General features: G+C 36.4%; 3 protein-coding genes and 1 pseudogene across 5 annotated transcripts; 2 read left to right on the top strand and 2 right to left on the bottom strand.

Annotated features, from left to right (window-relative positions):
- Nucleotides 1-2172: 2172 nt before the first annotated feature.
- On the top strand, nucleotides 2173-3206 carry LOC103404356 (uncharacterized). Its single transcript, XM_008343259.4, has one exon. The coding sequence runs from the start codon at nucleotides 2246-2248 to the stop codon at nucleotides 2960-2962; it is 717 nt and encodes a 238-aa protein (XP_008341481.1). The 5' UTR covers nucleotides 2173-2245; the 3' UTR covers nucleotides 2963-3206.
- Nucleotides 3207-3726: 520 nt separating this feature from the next.
- Nucleotides 3727-4957, bottom strand: LOC114819285 (probable polygalacturonase; annotated as a pseudogene).
- A 470-nt stretch (nucleotides 4958-5427) lies between these two features.
- Nucleotides 5428-10617, top strand: LOC114821217 (uncharacterized). 3 transcript variants are annotated; one of them, XM_070811558.1, is made up of 16 exons: nucleotides 5428-5566; nucleotides 6166-6299; nucleotides 6498-6548; nucleotides 6640-6813; nucleotides 7111-7196; nucleotides 7304-7415; nucleotides 7483-7567; nucleotides 7815-7862; nucleotides 7941-8059; nucleotides 8170-8291; nucleotides 8443-8511; nucleotides 8691-8748; nucleotides 8915-8987; nucleotides 9757-9805; nucleotides 10021-10100; nucleotides 10368-10617. In XM_070811558.1, the coding sequence occupies exons 2-14, from the start codon at nucleotides 6182-6184 to the stop codon at nucleotides 9761-9763; spliced, it is 1122 nt and encodes a 373-aa protein (XP_070667659.1). In that variant the 5' UTR covers nucleotides 5428-5566; nucleotides 6166-6181; the 3' UTR covers nucleotides 9764-9805; nucleotides 10021-10100; nucleotides 10368-10617. The 3 variants fall into 3 exon arrangements, with proteins under 3 accessions (XP_070667659.1, XP_070667660.1, XP_070667661.1); XM_070811559.1 differs by lacking the exons at nucleotides 8443-8511; nucleotides 10021-10100; nucleotides 10368-10617 and having other exon boundaries at nucleotides 7941-8291; XM_070811560.1 differs by lacking the exons at nucleotides 7815-7862; nucleotides 8443-8511; nucleotides 10021-10100; nucleotides 10368-10617 and having other exon boundaries at nucleotides 7941-8291.
- A 1498-nt stretch (nucleotides 10618-12115) lies between these two features.
- Nucleotides 12116-13528, bottom strand: LOC103404377 (ethylene-responsive transcription factor ERF061). The gene has a single exon (XM_008343280.4). The coding sequence runs from the start codon at nucleotides 13257-13259 to the stop codon at nucleotides 12282-12284; it is 978 nt and encodes a 325-aa protein (XP_008341502.1). The 5' UTR covers nucleotides 13260-13528; the 3' UTR covers nucleotides 12116-12281.
- Nucleotides 13529-22383: the final 8855 nt, after the last annotated feature.

Consider the following 22383-nt stretch of genomic DNA (forward strand, 5'->3'; position numbering starts at 1 on the left):
TTTGAACAATCGATATTATCTATACTATGGGGAGGTGGGTTCAACCACACAATGGGCTAGCAATAATGTGGTTCAAATTTGCCTTTGGCGAGAATTGAACCTAAAACCTCTCACTTACTAGTGAAGAGGAATACCATTAGACTGTAGTACTAAATGGCTAAAGATTTATATTCTTATAATGCTTATTTTTAGCTACACTTATTGGAATTTGATTTTAATTATATTTTGCTTTCTGTTACTCAAAAGTTGCCACTTTATTCCTTGATACTCAAAGTTCGCTCCACTTTGCTATTTGGAACTCAATTTTGATTTCATTTTGCCCCCTCAAACTAAAAAGTCGTCTTTATAAAACTCAAATTTCGCTCTACATTGACTTAGATCTGTTAATTTCTTATGTGAGTTTGATTTGGATGCGCTAGGCTAATCAATTTCTTTTTTCTTCATCTCTTCAACTTCTTTTAAACTAAATATTCTCTGAGTATTGCATAATGAAGATTTATAGCCAAAATTATTGCACATGTGACATAGTCTTATTGGGTGTTGAGTCCCACATGTTTTAAGAGGTGGCCTATAAGTTTCAGGAAGAAGAGAGAGTTCACAAGTCAAAGCGAGACAATTTTGAGTTTCATAGAATCAAGTGGTATCTTTTGAGTTACACGTAGCAAATTTAAATAAAAATGGATAGCCTTCTATAATTTAGGGATTGTTTGATAACATTTCGTTTTCTATTTTTCACTTTTTTTTTTCAAATCTGAAAACTAAAATCTAATTTGGTAACCATTACTCTTTCTTGAGTTTTCACCTTTTTGTTTTCATTTTTTTAAATAATAACCAAAGAAGATTGTAGTTTTCAAAAAATACAAGCTGAAAAAGCAAAAATTAAAAACTAAAAATTGAAAACAAAAACCAAAAACATGCAAGCAACTCAAATTGGATTTAGGCGTTTCTTCTATAGTTTGGTGCTTGAAGTATTTTTCATTAACATAGCAAATGCCCACACATATTGTGTGTGAACAATTTTATTCCATTTTGATTTTTATTACGTAGTGTGATTAGTTTTTAAAATTCTAAAACAAATCAATTATGAAAGTTGGGACAGTGATGGCCAGTTTCTTTTAATGTGGGTATGTTCTTTATTTTTTTTATCTTATTTTATTTTAATTTTTAAATATGGCATGATATGCTCATTTGACTGTAGATTGGTGTAAAAATAACAAATTTATATTCATGTAATATTACTAAATTGCCCATGTTTTTATTTTTGTTCAGTTTTGGTGAGGGAGTTAGAATGGTAATTTTATAGAATTTTGATTAACTACTTTAGATTTTTTTATTTTTTATTTTTTATTTTTTTTTATAGAAACGATATGAAGTTGGATTTTATTAATAAAGTAGTTTAGATTAATACCTAGAAGCCTCTTGTAAATTGTTGTATTAGGGGCGGGTGGAATTTGATTCGCATTTTCCAAGTCAACCTAGTCGAATCACTATCCCCCCACGCCAACCTAAGGCTCACCTATTATCAACTAGGTATAAAATATCGATCATATTGGAAATATCGGTAGTCTAAAAACACGGAAATTTCGATGGAAATATTGGGATATTATCAATATCGATAAAAATTGAATAAAAACCACGGAAATTGTAAGAAAAACTTGGAAATTTTTATTAAAACTTTGTAGGATGTTTATTTAGTCAACTATTTATTAGTTTATCATAAAAAATTGGAAGGAAATGCATTGTATGATGGATTTAACTGATTTAAGTTGATTATATAGCGAGCTGACAAACATTGTGAGTGGAAAATATGTAGTAATTAATAAAAGAAGTTTAAACACACTATAATCATTTATATATAATGAATTAGTATAATATTTTACACTTTATACATTGCATGGTAAGATATATGAGTGACTTAGTACTACATAGAATTCCTATCAAGGTCTAAAATATCGATGATATCGGAAATATCGGTAGTCCAAAAACTCAAAATTTTCGATGAAAATATCGGGATAATATCAATATTTTATATTTTGATCTCAACCCAAACTTACCGGCAACCTCCTCCTCCAATCACGTGGCCGGTCACCCATCTGCCCGTTGCCCGCCTTTCACTCCTTTCCGGCTTTCCCTCACTCAAATAGTCAACTTCCCACCTGCCCCATCTGCCCCAAATACTGCAACTTCCAAATATATATACACTACCAACCGCTTGTTTTCTTCCATTCACACAACATTTTCCAAAATGGCCAAGCTCCTCCTCAGCCTCGCCGCTCTCTTCTTCCTCTTCGCCTTCTCCCGCGCTCACACCTCCTCCGATCTACCCGCCAACGAAATCAAAGCCCGCGATCCAGCCGACGTCAAGTTACCCGAATCCAATCCCAAGCGCAAAACCCCCACCACCACCACCATCCTCTTGCCTAGCGAGAAACCCGACACCGAGTCCGCAACCGGCGCCACCATCTTACCAAAGGAAGAGTCGACCATCGAGACCGTCCCGTTGACCGTCTTCAGCTTCCGCCCCGTCAACCGCCATTTCCCCAGGCGCCCCTTCCCGTTGTCTTTCCGTCACGGCCGCCCATGCGGCCACGGCCGCCGCCCCTGGACCCCGCGCTTTCACGGAGGCGAGCGCGAACATCGCGAGGGCGAGTCTGTTTCGTACGGCAACGATATGATCATGGCGTCCGGGGACAACATGGGATTCGATCCGGCGTTTCGCGGTGGAGAGCGACAGATCCCCGCTAGGTGGGTCAATTTCCGCCACGGTGGGCCTAGGTTCCCGTTCAGGCATGAGGAAGAAATGGAATTGGAGAGGCCGCATCACCACCACCGCCACCACCATGACCACGACCAAGACCGCCGCGAAGGATTCGAAGGAATGGAGAAGCCGTTTAGAGAGCACAAGCATGAGCATGAGGGCGGTTTGATGAGGAAGTTCCGCAAGTTCTTGAGCCACTTTTGAGCTTTGAAACCATTGATTGATCCCACATATCAATCTAATCTATCTTTTTATGCTTACTTCTAGTTTATGTAAAGAACTTTGCATCCATGAGAGATGTTGAATCGTGTTTATGTTCGTAAACTCATAATCGTATGTATGTATGTATGTATGTATTTGTTTGTGTTTGTGTTTGTATTTGTATTGAGTATGAGTAGATTGTGTTTATGTATTTGTACTTGATGAATTTGAATTTTGTTTGAGATTATTGGTTCTCTAAGTATATCGGAATTTTGCTTGAAACGATCGTCTTGCAAATAAAATAACAGGTGAGACAATGGGGGATAAGCTTCATCGTCGAGAGGGAAACAGCCCGGATCACCAGCTAAGGCCCCTAAATGACTGCTCGGTGATAAAGGAGGTAGTTCAAAATCAAATCCTGATGACACAACGACTAAATACTGAAAAGTGATCATTTTAGCGAGCGAATGATTTGTTTTCTTTCGGATTTGGATCCTCTTCGAGCCAACTGGTCAGGATTCTCCTGACCAGTATTCGTGAACCGTTGGATTTTTATCCAACGGCTATAATTATTATAGCTTTTAGAAGCTTCTTGTTTGTAGTCGTTGAATTTTTGTGGACATTCAACGGTCCACGAGAGGATCCAAATCCTCCCAAATATAAGCAATAGAATTGTCCTTTCTCTGTATAGTGCGAAAAAGAAAAAAAATTACGGAGCTGAGTAGTAGCTTTGGGAGAACAGAGAGGACGAGTTTACATTTAACCCTTTAGGAGTAGTTAGAACATGAAGCTGTTTTCTGGGCACCGCTCAATTCCGAGCATTGCAAGGGGGTTACAAGATGTGCAGCCCCGCTAACCATAAGGCATTTCTTGATCCCGTCACACCGTGGAGGTTGATCTTGCAGAGGCAGATTCCGGTAAAATTCAGGCCCAGGAGTAAACCGGCCTGCTGAACCTGCACGCTCCAGATGTCCTTCAACGTGATGCCCGTCACGATTGGGAAAGCGTTTTGGTTGCATTTTTCATCCGGATGGTCTCCAACATCTCCTGCTATCTTTACTCCCTTTCGTACTTTTTCCATGTACATGTCTGACACGGTGATGCTTCTTATAAACCCTCCACGACCGATGTTTGTTTTTATATTGATGCCAACTCCCATGTTGTAACGGTTTATGTGTTCTGCCAGGACATTCTCCACTCCACCAGAGGTTTCACTTCCGACTGCAATTCCAGCAAACTGGGATGATCCTCTAATCCGGCGGATGGTAATGTCAAAACTTGGGCGACCGTAAGCGATCCCATACTCATCCCATCCACTCTTTACAGCCACGAGATCCTCTCCAGTGGATATGTAGGAGTCCTCTATGCAGACATTAGAGCTTGAATCTGCACAAATGAATACAAACATATATATCATGAACACAAAGGCTTCCCACTTTAAATAGAGGAAGATAGACCGTTTGTGATTTCCACAACTAATCCTGTCATGGCATTATCTACAGAATTTATAGATAATTCGAATAGAGAAGTAATGACGCATGCCAATTCATGCAAGTTAATATACTAAATTTTCAACATTATGCGACCTCTCTTTAATCTAGCAGCAGTTATCTTTTTCCCAGAGAACAAGATGTGGCTTGCTTAGAAAATTCGCATGTACCAGGATCTACTCCATCGGTGTTGGGAGAGTCCGATGGAGCCAATATTGTGACATACCGGACAACAACGTTGCTGCAGAGGAGAAAGAATGCATCAGCCTAAAGTTAGAGCTCAACAACTTTACAATCCTTGCAGAAGGTGCATTAGGTCAGTACCAAGCGGCACTATACGGGAAGTTAAGGAAAACAGGATGCAGAAGAGTTGAGCTTGAATTAAGACTTAGCTAGTTGGCCATCAATCGTTCCATTCTTACCTGAAAAAGGAATAATGCAGTAGATATAAGGTATCTATAAAACGAGAACTAGAAGCTGAGTCAACTCCCACGAACTCCATCTCCATGGATAAAGCTTATATACCTTCCTCCAGGGAGCTCCCTCCCTCTTCCATAAGATGGCAACGGAGCAATCAACGGCCAATTCCTAGTATCCTAAAGCATCTATTCATGAAGAGAGTTAGATAGGACTAAATAACAGCTGCCTCACTAAGACTGTTCTCATGCCAGATAGGACCAACGTGGGTCAGATAGGACCAAATACATTAGTCATTCTATGTTTTTTTAAGAGGTGCATTGCGAATGTCATGGTCCGTCATTGAATTATACCCTAAATTCCAATCTAAAAATAAAAACCCCGAATTTTCTCGGTTTACAAGATCCATAGGCTAAAAAAAAATGTCGCTGAATCTTGTAAAATTTGGACAGTGGATCGACTTCACTACGAAGAAGTTCCGGGGGTTACAAAGGAAACTTGGAGCGGACTTTTGGGCTTATATAAATTTTGGACTTCTGGGGCTATAAATTTAGGTGCACAGGACTACGTGCTCGTTTGTCTTCTTTCCCGCCAAGTATCCCCTATAACCTTTTTCCCCGCCTAAGTTTCCCCTTCCCCTAGGGCCACTTTCTCTCTCTTCCCTCCCCTTCCCGTCATCCCTCACTTGGCTCTCTCCAAGGTATGAGCAGCTTTCATTTAATTTCAATTTTGTTTTTAATTCGACTTTTTGTTTGGTTGCCGAGAAAGCTCGAGGAAAATTCAGTCTCGACGAACATCTTTGTGATGCTTACTGTCAACTATAATGTGAATTTTGTTTCTTTATGATCCTGGGTTTTTAAATTTGAGCCCTTTTTTCGTTCTTGTTGAAATGTTAATTTTGTATAATTTCATTGTTGGGGTTAGGGAATTAGGGGAATCGATTATTTCACCGGCTTATTTTTGAATTGTAGTTTCTCTGAATTTTGAGAAATCGTCCCTTGACATTTTCTCGACAACCAAACAGAGAATTAGGGTTTCCATCTAATAGCTTTGAAGCAATTACGTGTTGTTAGAATTTCGATCCAATTAACCTAGAAATGCAGAAATTTCAACTCATCCAATACGTGACACTTAAATTTATGATTTTATATAGATACTTCGATTTATGCTTTATGGGTGTGTCACTAAAATGCTATAAATTTGTACAATTTTCCAGTGCTATCAGGTTAGGGTTTAGTAGTTACATGTTAATCTATGAATTTGGGACAATTGACAATGTTAATTGGGCATGGAACGCAGGTAAATCTACTCAAACATGATCGGAGACCAAGTTTCCAAAGGCAGCGACGGCATAATGATTGTAGAATATGAACAGAAGCAAGGCAATGTTGTTCCTGATGGATTTAATTCTCATTATCTCAAAGTTTACTATGGTAAACCCTTTTTTAATTTTATTATTCTATTCAAATGTTATTAGGATTACCACTTCAGCTTGTTGAATCAGTTTGATTGATAGTTATAAAGTAACCAATGAGTTAGAACTTAGAACTAGATATTAGCAACTGATTTCTTTAATCTGTGTAACAAGATATCAGTAATCTTCCCCTCAAAGAAAGTGTTATTTGTGGCAGGAAAACTCTTTCCATATGCAGATATTTTTAAATGGATGTCCTATGGAAATGGTAAGCCATATATCTTAATCAACCAGGTCCCTGATCTGCACACTGAACATTGTCCCTACTGTGAATGTGTAATCTGACTGCTGATTTGCAGATGGGAAGCATCCTGCGTGTGACCAGTCTTACTTTAGCCGGAGAGAGTTCTCTTTCACACAGGAAAATGATGTCTATCTGCGGTTCCAGTCCTTCAACTCTGTGCCTGAGCTTGAAAGTTCTGTCAAAGAAAAGTGTCCAGTCAAAATAGATATTGGGCCTGTGTACAGTGTTGATGTAAGTTTTCTTGTTTCTAAACCAAATGTGATGTGGCTTGAACTTTTTCAGTGTATGTACAATAATGCCGCTCTTCCCACCCAACTATTTCGTAATGGCAATATTGACTAAAATTATTCATTGAATCATGCAAATAAAAAAAAGGAAAAACTTTAGAAATGTAATTAAACAGTGCATAATTATAGATCGGAGACAATTTCAATCCATGGTTTCTTTGTTGATTTTAATTTACCTATGATTGGGTGTGTGATTACCTTTTACCACCATATCTCTCATTTCAGTTCTAACCTTTTGTATTTGCAGCCTGCAAAGAGGCACGCATATGCTCAGAGTGGCGATAATGTTTTCACCCCAGTGGAGAGGGAACTGATTTTCGATATAGTAAGCTAATCAACCACTTAAACTTTGAAAATTGTCAATATCATAATCTAACTGAACTTTATACTGTTACTGTTGTATAACATGTTTGACTGGGTTTTCTCCAACAGGATATGTCTGACTACAATGATGTGAGGTACTGCTGTTCAGGAGCTGACGTTTGCTTGGAGTGCTGGCCACTTATGACAATTGCTATTAAAGTGATTGATACAGCCCTTAGAGGTAGGAACTTTGTTAATTGTCATCTGATGTATGTGTGGTTGCAATTTTGTAAATCTATTTTCTGCAGATGACTTTGGTTTCAGTCACATTCTCTGGGTATATAGTGGTAGACGTGGAGTTCATTGCTGGGTTTGTGATGGGAAAGCAAGAAGGTAATTCTCTGAACAGCTGTAATCTATACTTCCATTTCTTAGGTTCTTAAGATATGTCATGAAACTCCAATTATGATCATTTTTCTGCAGGCTCACAAATGAACAGAGAGCAGCTATTGCTGACTATTTTTGTGTCTATAAGGTGGATCACTGTTTAAAGTACATTTGGGTTTTGAGAGATCTTATATGGTATACATTTTTGTGAAGGGTTTTGATTCTATATTATTGTTCAGTGAAATGAAAACAGTCAGAAAAAGGTTTCTTTTCCCGGTCTTGCTCTCCATCTGTTCCTTGCGTAAGTTGTCGCATGCATTATTGACTTTCTAATACTGAACCATTTGTTGCTTCCACTAAGACCTAGTCATTCCTGCAGGAGATCTTATACTGGAGTTCTTACAGAGTTCTTTAAGAAATTGCTTTTGAGTCAAAAGATATTTTCAACTGAGGAGAGATATGAAAAGATCTTAGATATGATTCCCGATCCTGATCAATGTATTCGATGTTTCTTTTCATCGCCTATGCATCTCTATGCCCTATCCTGGAATCTCTATGCCCTATCCTGGAATGATGGTCGAGTTATAGTACTTTATTTATCCTTCCAGCTATTACTTCTGAGCTTCATGGAAGGTGGCAAGAGAAGAGACAAACCCCCGGTTCAAAAGAAGACATTAATGTTGTTCGATGGGAGCAGCTAAATACTATGTTGCAATCTGGAAAATCTAAGGTACAAAGTAGCAGATGTTTGTGAGTCTAAGTCCTAAAGTACATTGTCCTGTGGCAATAGTTCTAGTCTTTTTTTATAGGATTTTGATGTTTTAAATTGTAGTTTAACCTCTTCTGTACTTAATTTCTCTTGATATCATTTATTGTTTAAGGTGCAAGGTCTGCGTAGGTGGGTTGAAGAGATTGTGTTCTCTTTTACCTACCCTAGTCTTGACATGGAGGTTTGCACAACATCCCCACTTTCTTTTACTGCCTCCTTTTATTCAATAACTAGTGACTAGTTTTTAGTATATACATCCTTCTCTGATCCTACACTGGATACTATGTAATGAGTATAAACGATCTACTTCAGAAATATATGCTGAAATATTCTCTCTTGCAATGTATCTGTATATGGCAGGTTTCGAAACACATGAACCATTTGTTAAAGGCACCTTTCTGTGTACACCCAAAAACAGGTTAGTCCCCGGGGCACTCTTTCATTTTTTGGGTGGTATCGGATATGGTTAGTTGTATTTCTTGAATTTTTTCAGGCATTCAACCACTTTTTATGCTTCCCCCAATTAATAATTACTATGCATCTGGATATTCTTAATGATGCTCTATTTTATTATTTTGTTTCAGGTCGTGTTTGTATTCCAATTGATCCAAATCATTGTGAGGACTTTGATCCTGCTGCAGTACCAACCTTTCCACTGTAAGTATCTGCTACATGTACACTTTCCTTCTCTGCTTGCATATTTTCTTGTGGCCATATGTTCTTGTGGGAGATTCTGTTCTGTTTTTTTTGTCAAACTTTTCACAAATTCAACATGTAACATAGTAGATTTGAAATAATGTTATACTTTCAAACATCTGCATTTCTAGGTTGTTGTACGTGTTCAAAACCTCTTTAAACAATTTTCCCCTATTAATATGTTCAATTGATTCCACTTCTCCGTTTTATGAATGCATATATTTCTAATTGTATCTTTTGTTTGTATTATCACTTAAGTATCTTTACATCTGCAATCCAGCTATTTTCATCCTATGGACATGTTGCAACCTAGGTGCCTAGCACCACGTGCATATAACATTGTTGGTCTAATCATTTCGGCAACACCCTCCTTGCTATTTCAATCTTCATGAATGATTGATCCAGATATTGAAAAATAGCCTGGTTTAGGGTGTTGGGAAATATGAGTTCTAGTTCAATTTTAATCTTAATTGAGCAACGAATTTTTGGCTATATAACATTCCATACTCATAAAATTATGATTTCTGTTCTACTGCACGATTCATTAGCTAGCTGCCTTCTTTATGCATACTTGCTAAGGCTGTCAAGTTAATGTGCAACATTTCCAAGCATCCAAAAGGATGTTGTACATGCCTTTTATTTTGTAAATGCCATATGAGCTGCTTTTTTATTGCTATGCAATTCATTGTCTTTTAGTTTTTGGATTCTTACATGATTATTTTGAATGCAGCTTTTAGAACAACTCAGCATTGGCGGTTTGAGAGCAGAAGGTGATAATGGTGCGTCAAGTAACACCGCTTATCTTTCATTTTATTTGACATCGCATCTGATTTAGCATAGGGGTTCATACCTCTCAGAAACATTGGGCAGTTGGGTGATTGCATCATGTATGATTAGTGAGTAGGAAAATGTTCACTGCAGGTGAACCTGCACTAAAATGGAAAATGTTTTCTTTTATGATTGATGGTATCATGTATCTTTTCCTGAATCACAGAATGGGACAGAACGTCACTCGGGAAATCAATCAGGTTTTTCAGATCGTCGTTTTTGCTGCCTCTGCTAAAATCTTGCAAGGTACATAACATTCTATTAGAGTTCTCCTTTTATTGAAAAAAAAATGACCTATAAATCAGAATCACCTTATAATGCTGCCATTCTCTTTGCTTTCTTGAGAATTAGTCTGAACTGTACCTCTGTCAAGCGAAACTGGTGTTATCCCCATTTCTTTACTTGAATGAGCTACTTCTTTAGAGTAGAATACAGCATTCAACTAAGTCGTAAAGTTTAATTTTTCGGCATTAGTTCTAATGTGTGTGTATGAATATGCTTTTTTTATTGCAGGAGGAGATGGAAAGTTCCTATAACGCTAAACTGCAGCAGTCGAAGAACTCCTTTAATTGGTAAAACTGTTTGCTGCTATCAATTTATGTTGTGAATGTCCAACTTTCATGGATCTAGTTGATGTTGAAATTATAATTTCAAAAGACAATTAGGATTTTAACAAAGAAGAGCGCTACTCAGTGTAAATTTCGTGTTTATAAGCCGTCAATAACATTTCATTTTAATCAATATAGATATCCGCGTTATCAATGCAAGATCTGTTCTATGACATAATTATTTATGATTTCAACTTCCATTTGTATAATTTTGAAGTAAACAGTATTGGTACTGGAATTGGTAAAATGGATTATGACGCCGCAGGGAAGTGGTATGTGTTGTCTCGTTCTTGAAAGGATGATGAGTGAATGGAAGACATAACGTTCGCATGGTTTCTTTTAATCTTCAATAGCAAGCAATAGGCACAAGCGCACAAGGAGGAGGACGACTAGGACCACAACCAAAACGAAGGAATTAGAGATAAGGCTTTGCTCCTTCTTTCACCTACGTGGCTCACCATCCATCACCTCTTACATAAGAATTTTGACTACGAAAGTAAATAATATCTCCATCTAACAGTTATATGCTTATTGGATATCATTACAACATAGATGATCGTCAAATGATATAATAGTACTCAATACTTGTAAGTACTGTAATAAATTGTGCAAGAAACTTTGAAATCCAAATATTTTGACGGGTCCAAAATTTGACATGTATATAGAATTTTGAAGAGTCGTTATAATTTAGGTGTCAAATTGTTATTTGTGGGAATGATTGTTTTTAGGTAATAAGGAGCCAAGCAGTGATCCTTTTGTTTATGCATGGAGAGTTACACTAGTAGGAAATGATCTTTAAAATTCATTAATCGTCTAATTGATAGGTAAACGTACATAATTAACAACTCAAGGTCCCTTAGGCCCGTTCGCCATCTCTCATCCCGATCCTCTATGACACCCGGACCCCAATTACATAACAAAACCTCTCCAAATATAGCCACCAAAAGAACCCATAAGGATAACCACCCATAGTTTAAAACAAGAAAAACATATTCAGATAGCTCATCTTGTAATAAACTACCAATTTACACTTAAAAACTCTAAATACTAAAGCTACACAAAAACAAGACATATAAGTAGTACTGCTTAGATACCATCAAATGTATTAAAAGTTTACCTTTGTTTTTTAAGATAATTTTTCACTGTTTTTAATTTGATTTACATGCCACCATAAGACCATCTCCAACCCTGGGCTAAAAGCCAAATTACCCCCCAAATTACCCCCCCCCCCAAACACTCTCCAATCCATGCTAAAATTTTAGGCTAAATGCCAAATGCTATTTCTGGGCCAAATACCCCCCCAGCTTTCCCCCAGGGCTAAATGCGAAATGTTTATCGGAATTTAAATTTTTTTAGATTAAAATGTTCATAAAATTAATTTACAATAATCTACATATTTTTTTTTTTTTTTTAAATTGATTTAAGAAAAAAATTTAGGCTAATTTCATTCTTTAATAATTCCGGGCTAAAATTTTAGGGTAGAAGGGTTGGAGCAGAAAAGATGTTTCTGGGCTAAAAGCTAAATTTTCCGGGCTAAAAAATTTGGCTTTTAGCCCAAGAGTTGGAGATGGTCTAAGAGTGGTTGGAAGGGGGCCATACATGTGACATGTAGGCAAACTAACAGAGTATTTAATGAAAAATAATGACACCACATTGATGAGCGAATTTATTGATAGAGGATGAACTGATGAGCTTTAAACATGAAGGACCAAACTGATGACTCGATAAAACATAAGACACGGGTTGTGACAAAAATCCGTTGATAAAATTAAGGGAAAATTAATCTAAAAACCAGATTTCCCAAATCAAAATCCTCTTTCTAAATAGCAAGAACTTCCCAAATCAACTCTGGATCAAATGAAGGCATTTTGGCAAGTGAACACCCCTCAAATTCCGACTTCTCTCCCATACCCAACTCCGCCATCCCCATTTGAAACTCTGTTGACACAGACGGCGGCGGGTTCTCAATCCTCCAAACCCCGTCCTCAGACACGGAGGGCGTGGGCGTTAATGACACCATTTCGTGACCAAAACCTTCGCCATCGACCAAAGGCGACGATGAGGACGACGGCGAGGATACCATCTTCACAACCTTCCCGTTCTCAGGGAAACTCCCATCACCACCAACTGAAGAGCTGCTCTTCTTCACGTTCTTCTTTGCTCTTTCTCTCTTCACCTTCTGACAAATAGCTTGGATTTTCGCATCCACGGAGTTTTTCACAGCGTTCAGTCTAGACCAGTCGCCAAAACCCAAATTGTTCGGGTCCTTGAGATTGGGGAAATTCAACTTCGCGTACTCACCGCGGAGCTTGTAGGCCGCCCGGTCGTAAGCGTAGGCGGCGGCTTCCGCGGTGTCGTAGGTGCCGAGCCAGACTCTCATTCTGTTCTGAGGGAGTCTGATCTCGGCGACCCATTTGCCCCAATGCCTCTGCCGTACTCCCCTGTAGAGCTTCTTCTTGCATGGAGCCATGTAAGTAGTCGAAGAACAAACCGAACTCTGAAATGGGTTCGTCGCAAAAGAGCGCGAGGCCGTGGTGTTTACTTTTGCTCGGCCTTCGTCGCAGAACTTCTGGAGGAGGTCTCTCTGGCGGAGGTAAACTGATGAGCCCAGCGGCTCAGATACAGAACTGCCGCTGGTGGTGGTTGTTACGGCGGCGGCGAGTGTTTGAGGGCAGTGAGAGAAAATCGAGTCCAGGGTGTTTGTGGAGCTTGTTAGTATGAGATTTGAGAGAGAAGATCGGATGTCAATGGCGTCTGTGAACCCAAAAGCAAGGTTGTTTTCATGCATTATGTCCATGACTTTCTGGGAAAATAAACAAAATTGAAACAGAGTGTTCTGAAATATTATCAATGTGTAGGAAACAGGGCACTGCAAATAAGTCCCTTTCCTAAAAGTTCAGAACAAAAAACGAAATTTTTGAGATGGAGAACAAGGAAAATGATCCGACAAAAATATATGGATCAGAAAATATCAAAGATGAGAGCTCAAAGGGAGAAGCTTTTGGGTCTGTGAGAGAGGAGGAGTGAGATTTGTTTTGTTGGTGGAGTTTGGGGCAAGACTTGTGAATTTACCATGCTGAAAGGATGAATGGTGTTGCTATTTATAGCTGCAGCGTGTAATGTTTTGCTGGGATTTTTAACAGGAAATTTCGTCCACAGAAATGATTAGGAGACTCAAAAGTAGACTTTTATGACTCTTTATAACATCATCATGTTTTTTACGTAATATTTTATAATATTAACTTATAAATTAATATTAAACTGTGAGTTGATAAAGAGTATATAAAGCACTTTGAGAGAGCCTCCTAATCGTTTCTCTGTCCAATTTTACTCTCAACCCACTTTTTGAATATGACTATATTGCCTTTTGCGTGGAAAGTGAGCCAAATTTCTGTTAAGAAATTTTTGTTCTTTCTTTACTTTTGGTTTAATTCATTTGTTGAGGGATGAAGAATAATATTTTTTAATAATAAGGATGGAGTGATAGTTGAAGAATATTTGTTGAGTTGAAGAAGAAGAGCTTCTTTGTATATTTTCTTACTTTCATTTCCCTATACAATCACAAAATTATGTATTGAATATTAATTATTGTCGATTTGGTATACATTATTAGCTCATTAATTAACAACTTAAATTCTTTTAGCAATGGTCTAACATTGTATCAATGTCATGTACGCAAAAAATGAGACTACAAATATGCACATGAAGAAAAGTGTTAAGTTGATCTCATCACTTAAAAGCCTTAAAAGCTTGACAGTAGCGAGTACATGAGGCCAAAAATGGCTTTCGAACCCGGCATAGTTTCTCCTCATAACCTTTCTCTAGTGGTTTAGTTCATTTGCTCGGTTGAAGAATAAGAGTTCCCTTCCTTATTTCTTTGTTTTCACTTTCTTGTGCATTCCCAAATTTCTCTTTTGAGCATGTTTAGCTTAAAATACAATTGGCTTGGACCTTAACATATTAAGCTTTTGGGATTCAACAACCGTTAAAAATTTTAAAATTTACTTTTTTATTAGAGGCAGCACATAATTTGTCTAGACACCTATTCATATATCAAAAAGTTGCTAACACGAAATATGAGATTGTTAGCTTTATTCATGAAGAATTGTGATAACTTGATTCACATCGTTTTAGTATAATTCTCACAATGGTGAGTCATAACCCATGGTCATTGAGTTTTATTTGTATTGAATTTGCTTAGGAAGGAATGAAAATTGAAAATTGAAAAGACAAACGAAAGGCTATCAAACACACAAGTGCAAAAATTATGGCAAGGGAGAAGGGATAAAGGGTGATATTGTAATTGCAAGCAGGATCTAGAACTCCCAAAAGGTGTAATTGAACTGTATCTGCAAATGCAACGTTGTGGGGAAAGTGAGTGAGTTGTTTGTTATACCGACGGTGGTTTCACTTTCACTCACTCACTCACTCACTCGGTTTGGTCCCCTCTTTCTCTTCAAAAGCTAATTTATCGATTTATTATTATACACAGTTCAGACAATCAGCTCTTCTATTAAAGTCCACACCTTCAATAACTTTTTTCTGCCACGCGTCTTCTGTCTTCTCCCTCCCAATCCCAATCCAACTGCACAAAGATTTCGCCTTTCCATCATCAATGCTAAATATATTGCTGATTGATGATCACCCCTTTTCATATAAAGCTTAATCATATCTGTCAATATTCAAAGCTGGATCGGCTAACTAGGAAAAGATTCTTACCTTAAGCGATTACTAGGGTTTGTAGTTTGATCCCATTCCCTTCAAACGAGTTGCGCATACCAGGAAGGATTTACTACACTTTAAAATATCACTACTGTAACAATTTTGAACCATTAATATAACATTCTATATGTTAGGAAGTTTGATTCATTTCCAATCTTTCTAACATTAACTATAAGAGTGTGGAGCTTGATCCACTTGATCATCACTTCAAATGAATAGTTGTGTATGTGAAGATCGATGAATGACTTACTTACACCTCGTGATACCATTTGACGTTTTGGATTAATAGTAGGATAATGTCAAATAGGGAAGTTTGATCCAATTCCTAAGCTTCTAATACTAAGCAATAATTAGGGTTTGGAATTGATCCTTTCACTTCTAACAAGTTGTGCATGTGGAGAAGTCTCTCTCTTGCATGTGTGCCCTGCTTAGCTTGCAGCTAGGTTTGAAACAGAATATATATATATATATATATATATATATATATATATATATATATATATATATATTAGTTTTACGATTGTCTACATTAATATAGTTATTAATTGTTGATGTATGTAAAATTTACAGTAAAGTTTGCATGTATCGAATTATTGGCGTTATTAGTACACACGTTAACAACTACTTTAGAATATCTCATCAAGAATATCCGAACACCATCCTAGTTATCTATTTTTTATCAGATATTAGACAATATGGGTATAAGGAGTAAAGTCTACTTCATTACTTTTTTTACATGATAAGCTCAATCAGTCGTCTTCAATCTTTGCTTTTTCCTTCTCACAAGATTAGTTTAATCTAACCTGATGTGGATTCCTAACTACATTCTCTGACATGAAGGTTTTGTGCACTAAGAAAATTGTACTTATCCTAATTTCGAAAAGGTATGTTTGTAAAGAGCTTCTCAATAGCACCCAAAAAACCCACTTCGATAGAATTATTACACAATTTCTAGAGAATGTCAGTTAATATTCAATAGTATTATATATATAGCAGGCTTTTCAGCCAAAATGATCTTTGAGATTGTCATAACTCCAAGTTTTGGTCTCTGAGATTGGCATAACTTATAGCTTTGATCCCTGAGATTTGAATCGATAGAAGTGGTCCATGAGTTTGTCCATCATCAATCATTTTAGTCTTTCCATAAAAAAATGTTTAGTAAATAAGGATTAAATGGCAAAGATACTCTCCATTTTTATCAAATCATTTTAGCCCCTTGTTTATTAAATTGAGGTATTTTGTCATTTTGATTCTTATTTAACAAAATTGTCATGGAATGACCAAAATAATTGATGGTGGACAAACTCAGTAACCACTTTTATTGATATCAAATCTCAGAGACCAAAGTAAGAGTTATGCAAATCTCATGGACCATTTTAACTAAAAAAACCTATATATAGTATGATCATTAGGGCATGAAATCATAAGAAAGTAAAGTACCATAAAATTGTTAACTTGAATAATGGTTGGACCTTTTTATTTTGGGATGTGCTATCTACACACATTGTTTTACTTCTCACACACCCCTTGATGATTTATGTCCATTGATCTTCTTCAATTCATCCCATCTGAAGACCGAAAATTAAAAATGTGTGTGAGAAGTAAAATGGGGTGTGTAGATATCACACCCCTTTATTTTAATTGCCAACATTGATACTTTCAATGTCTTAATCAGCAAAATTAGGTTCAAATTTTGTTGATCCTTAAAAGTTGTTACATAAATTGAGGTTTACAAAATTTGAGGGGTAATTTCTAAGTTGATAGAAGAAAAAGGGGGGTAAAAAATAAATGTTGGAAGGTAGGTATAGATTTTAGGGAACTTTAACGAAAAGCTCCTGGTACTGTTCACTTTAACGAAAAACAACATTTTTACACTAAAAAGTCAATCATGATACTATTCACTTTACCCTTGTCCTTATCATTAAAACTCAAAGTTTTCAAGTTCTTTTCATTAGTTTTTCTTAGATTTTATAGGAAATCTTGTGGTGCAGCTGAAAGTCTGCAAAATCCACTCAGAGATTGGGTTGTCTTGTAAGTAAACCTAACATTTCCGTACACCTTTTCAATTTACTGTATTCTCAATCAACCCTAATGGGAATCTTTATGTGTCATTGCAAATTGAATTGATTTATGCATATGACTATACCTTTGTTTCACAAATTTGTACAAACAAACTTTTTGAATGTGTAGCCCTTAGGAGTTGGGAACTACAACATGGAAGATGATAACTCATTTTCTTATCTTCATGTCTACCCATAGCAAATAAAAGGGAAACAAAAGTTGGTCATATGTCTATTAATTGACTTAGTGACTAGAAGTACAAAGAACAATGGGTTTCCTTATCAATGAATTTCACTTTCAAAGTATATGTGGTTATCAAAATTCCATCATATAAGAGTCACAACAAGTTTTATATGCATAAACAGGTGATAATTACCTAACGACGTAATTTTTCCTTAAAATTGAGACAAAAAAAAGTCACTAGACCAAATGGGGACGTCATTTGATCTAGTGACAGTTAGTTAAAAACATTCTAAGCTCCCATTTTATAAATCAATTGTTGTAAATTAAGAATTAAACATTGATTGTAAATTCAAGAAAGAAAAGTATTACAAAATAGTGATTGTGTATGGGCCTGAAATAACAGTGTGGGCCGAGAATGGGTTACCGAGTTAAAAAGCCATAATCCTCGATAGTAATATGCAGGCCAATGGACTTTCAAACCAAGAGAAGACTATTTCTACCAAGTCCTTATAGGATTAGGATTGTGAAAAGATTAAGTTTAAGCGTGGCTCGGTCGAGTCCTCAATAAAAAATTGCCATAGATCAGAATATGCTTTGGCTAGGTGCGAATTATTAATTCATCCTAATCAGATAAAGATGAATTAATTGCATAAAGGGACTAGATTCAGAATCTTGATTTGAATCAAAGACGTTAAGACTGGATAAAGGTGAGTTTATGCTAAGGAAGGGATTAAAGAGGTAAAGAGAGAATATTCAGGTAAACGCCGATGCACAAACAATCCTAACATGCCTCTACCTCCGCATACATGTTTACTATGAGGTCCCTCCTATAAATAGAAGAGGTTTTGCAACATGGAAAACTCATTTAACTCAATATACAGCTCAAATGCTTTACGCGAAACCCTTCTCACACCCTGAGAAAAACATTAATTATCCTTACTCTCATGTCAACACAGTTTCAGTTTGGATAAGTAAACAACATTGTGTTGAACCAGCGACACCTTCAGTTTGGGTAAGTAAACAGCACTTAAGCCATAGAATCAAGCAACATATGAGCACCTTTAGTTTGGACAAGCAACCAACAGTGCTTCTAGGTTGGTTGGTTATCTATCCAAATCTCGATAGGTGAATAATTCTTAATTTTTTGCCCAAAGATGTCACTTCATTAACTTCCCAGCAAAGTGAAGTGTTCTATAACTGGTTACTCTTAGGTGCATTTTGTAGTTCGGCATTCAAACGACTGAATCATGTTCACCATAAGGACATTCATCTCTTTTGTGTACCTTTGCTCTTACACCCTGATACCAATTCGGCGCACCTATATTCTCACAAATTTATTCGAGTTAGCCAAACCTGGTGCAGGAGATCTTGAAATTTGCAGTGAATTAGGCAACCTTGTCTTCAAGTGCCAAAATCTAATAAGGTCGATACACATTCCTTCCTCGGCTGTAGTCACTTAAGTGCAGAAGTCACCAGCGCACTTGACATAACCACTACCACATCTATTCTACTCTCTCAAACGAGCTTGGTTGAGAGTTGGCATGTCCGCATTTACAGAGATGACATAGTTAACTTATAGCTAATCGGCATGCTTGCCATGTAAGTTTTGTAATTGCTAGAATCAACAAATTGATAAAGGCAACTTGTATAAGCATGTAATATTACTGCCACATAACCAAAGCCTAATGAGTCATCTTCTTCCAATAATATTAACGAGAGAGAGATTTTTCGGTTCCAAAGGGAGGCAAAGCCCATGACAAATAACAATCAACGACTGACTGAATGATTTCTTAATTCTTCAAAATTTCATATGGACATTTTGGAATAATAAGAAAAGGTAGGTATATCATTACAGGTTGTGTTGTTCACATATGTTTTTTTTTTACTTTTGACACATTTTATATTAATTTTTTAAAATTTATTCGATCCGACGATCAAAATAAAATAAATATGAGAAACGTAAAACGGTAAAAGAGAGGGTGTGGATACACCACACCATCGTCACCTCATAAAGGGCATTAAAAACGTAAAGGTATTATTGAAAAGGTGATGGAGGGTTGTCGGTTGTCGGTTGTCCTTTTGAAGTTAAAAGCTCGTGAAACTACACCACCTCCCATCTTCTTCAATGGCCCCAAAGTTGAAAAGGAAGAAAATAAAAAATAAAATAAAAAAGCTTATCTATTTGCATGTGAACCAAAATCTAACTAATCCTCACAAGTCAAATCCCAAATAGTACTTCTACTTATTCGATTTCTCGATCTTTCATGTTGATTTAGGCAAGAAAAACATAACAAATTGTAATATAAAGACTACCGTGTCATGTTACCTTATTAATTACCTTATAATAAAGTTTGTCACTCCAATGAATTAAGTAATTTAAATAGGCAAAATTAGTCATTTTTCTCTGCATAAAATATTTTACATAAAAGAAATATGGAGTCCGGTTTGCCTACTCATGGTATGTAGGCAACATTGACTACTTTGAGAGAGTAAGCAAATTTTGTAAACACAATTGTTTATAAGATTGGAGCTAATTTTTACCTACATGGCTCATCAAAATAAATTTACCTACTCAATTACCTATGTTATTCAAAATGCTCTAAAGAGATCTTTCTGTCTTCGTCTTTCACATTTTTAAAGGTTCCCCCTCCAACCCCAAAAAGTTTACCTATTTTTTTTGTGTGTTATTAACCAAATGAAGGTGTGTTACACATGCGGGGAAAACCTAACATGCATATAGTGATAATTATCTTTCAACTCATTCGATTGTAGGGTTTGAAATTTGTGACCACAATTGATTGAGTTTTCAAATTTTGTTCTTCCTTTTCATTCTAAATCTTTTAAATAATATCTTTATTGCAAAATGTGTTTTAGTTAACTTAAGTAGAGTGATGTGCTTTTTTCTTTGTACACAAATTTGAATATTTCATCTTTGTAGTTTAGATAAATTTAGTGCATGAAATAATTTCACGAGGATTCTCTTAAAACTTAATACTTAGGCCAACATTGTTGTAAACATGATTGAATCACGGAGTATAGTGTTTTGTTACCGAACATAAGCTCATAGGCAGATTAATGTATTTCAATTATCATGTAAAAATCACATGCATCAACGGTTGATAGTCACTCATGTATTACGTAAATAACAGATTATAACGCTTGTATACATTAACCAAAGAATGAATAGAAGGATTGGCGAGTGACATGAATCATAAGAAGGATTTAATTAGAACCCTGCGGAATTAAATGATTATTTTCGTAATGTAAAACTCTAGATTGAACATCACGTCAGAGGTCAATTTGGTCGACTGCGATTTGACTTTGCTCATCAGAGGGGCATAAGAAAGTGATTCACGGACAATACTAGGGGCAATTGTAGAACTCGAACGTCAAAAAGTTGTATTTTGGCAGTATGCGGACTTGGTCGTAAAGCAATCAGGCGACGCCGACTCTATCACAACTGGTTCCCTGTCTCCTGAGGTCGAAACGTCACAACTACGGCCCTACAATTTACTGTCACTGCTTTACGTGTCAGACTGCCATTTCTCTGCCGGAAAAAAGAAGAAGAAGAAGAAATCCTCAGAGTCTCGTGAATTCATAAGCGCAGCAACCACGACGACGACGCCGTTTCCTTCCCGCCTATTCACATACTTGAGTCAAACCTTTTATACTTTTAAGGTTATCGTGACGTCATATGAAGATGATTGGTTTAGAGCACCGTCATTTTTATGTATTAATTTCATGTAAATCCTTCTACTTGTGGACCTTGTATGATTGGGGTTTCAAGCTTCAGATTGAAACACACATGTTGTCTTAAGTGTAATTTATGGATAATTTGTACTTTCTTAATCTTATTATCCAATTGTTCCACTTGTAATTTGGGAAAGAAATCCGTTAGCTAGGACTAGGTATCGAAGAAGAATTGATGATGAGTCAAGATTAAAATAAAATTTAAATTCAATTTTATTCCATGTAGCTAAAAAGAAAAATAAAATCTCTAAAGAGAAGCATTACATGACAATGAGAGATGCTGCTATAAAGTATAAAGTGCATCAGCAGACCTAATATTTTCTGTTTAAATATGAGGTTTGAAATACAATTGAAGACATATATATATATATAAATACTTATTGTTATCACTCCATTTTATGGGTCTACCATGATGGCATTAATTCAAATTGGGATAATGGTTTCACAATAAATGGTTTTTTTTTTTTTAAATTTCTCATACACAGAAACACCAATGAATTGCTCAATATATTATGCCAATATTGTGTCATGCGAAGAAGATGAAATATACCAAGTTATCTTACAAGTTACGAACACCTTGGGCATCAATGGCTTGCATGGGCCCTAAATTGTTCCAAATCTTTGACATATTCCAGATATAAATGATCACATGTTAAGGCCAATTTAATGAGAGTACAAATAAAAATAGTTCTTCAACTTCTGCACTGTTTCACTGTTAACATACACTTTGATTGGCTCCTAATTTCACTTTCTTTGATTCCTTGAATAATTCTAGCAATCGTTGTGTTAGCAATAGTCGCTCGCGCTCAACCGTTGATGTTTTGCATGATTCACTTATATTAACGACTCATCATGATCCATGCGCTAGTAAACGACTATCGTTATTAGGAGCATAATTAGATGCTCGCGCGCTCAACCCTTGTATTGTATGATCCACTTTCATTGACAATTGGTAGTCATCTATGCGCACGTAAACAACTGTTGTTAGAAACATATAATTAGGTGCTTGTGCTCAATTGTTGACGCATTGTACGTATGACCAGCTTAATTACATTAGCAGTTGAAAGTCATTATCATCCACATGCGCATGTAAAAGACTTTCATTAGCATTATAATCAGTTGTTGCTAGCTAGCTAACCTCATCTAGATGAACGATAATTGAGTCAAAGATCTTCATGTTAGACGACATCTGATATCGTATGATT

The sequence above is a fragment of the Malus domestica genome, chromosome 14 (assembly GCF_042453785.1).
Source record: "Malus domestica chromosome 14, GDT2T_hap1".
NCBI lineage: Eukaryota > Viridiplantae > Streptophyta > Magnoliopsida > Rosales > Rosaceae > Malus > Malus domestica.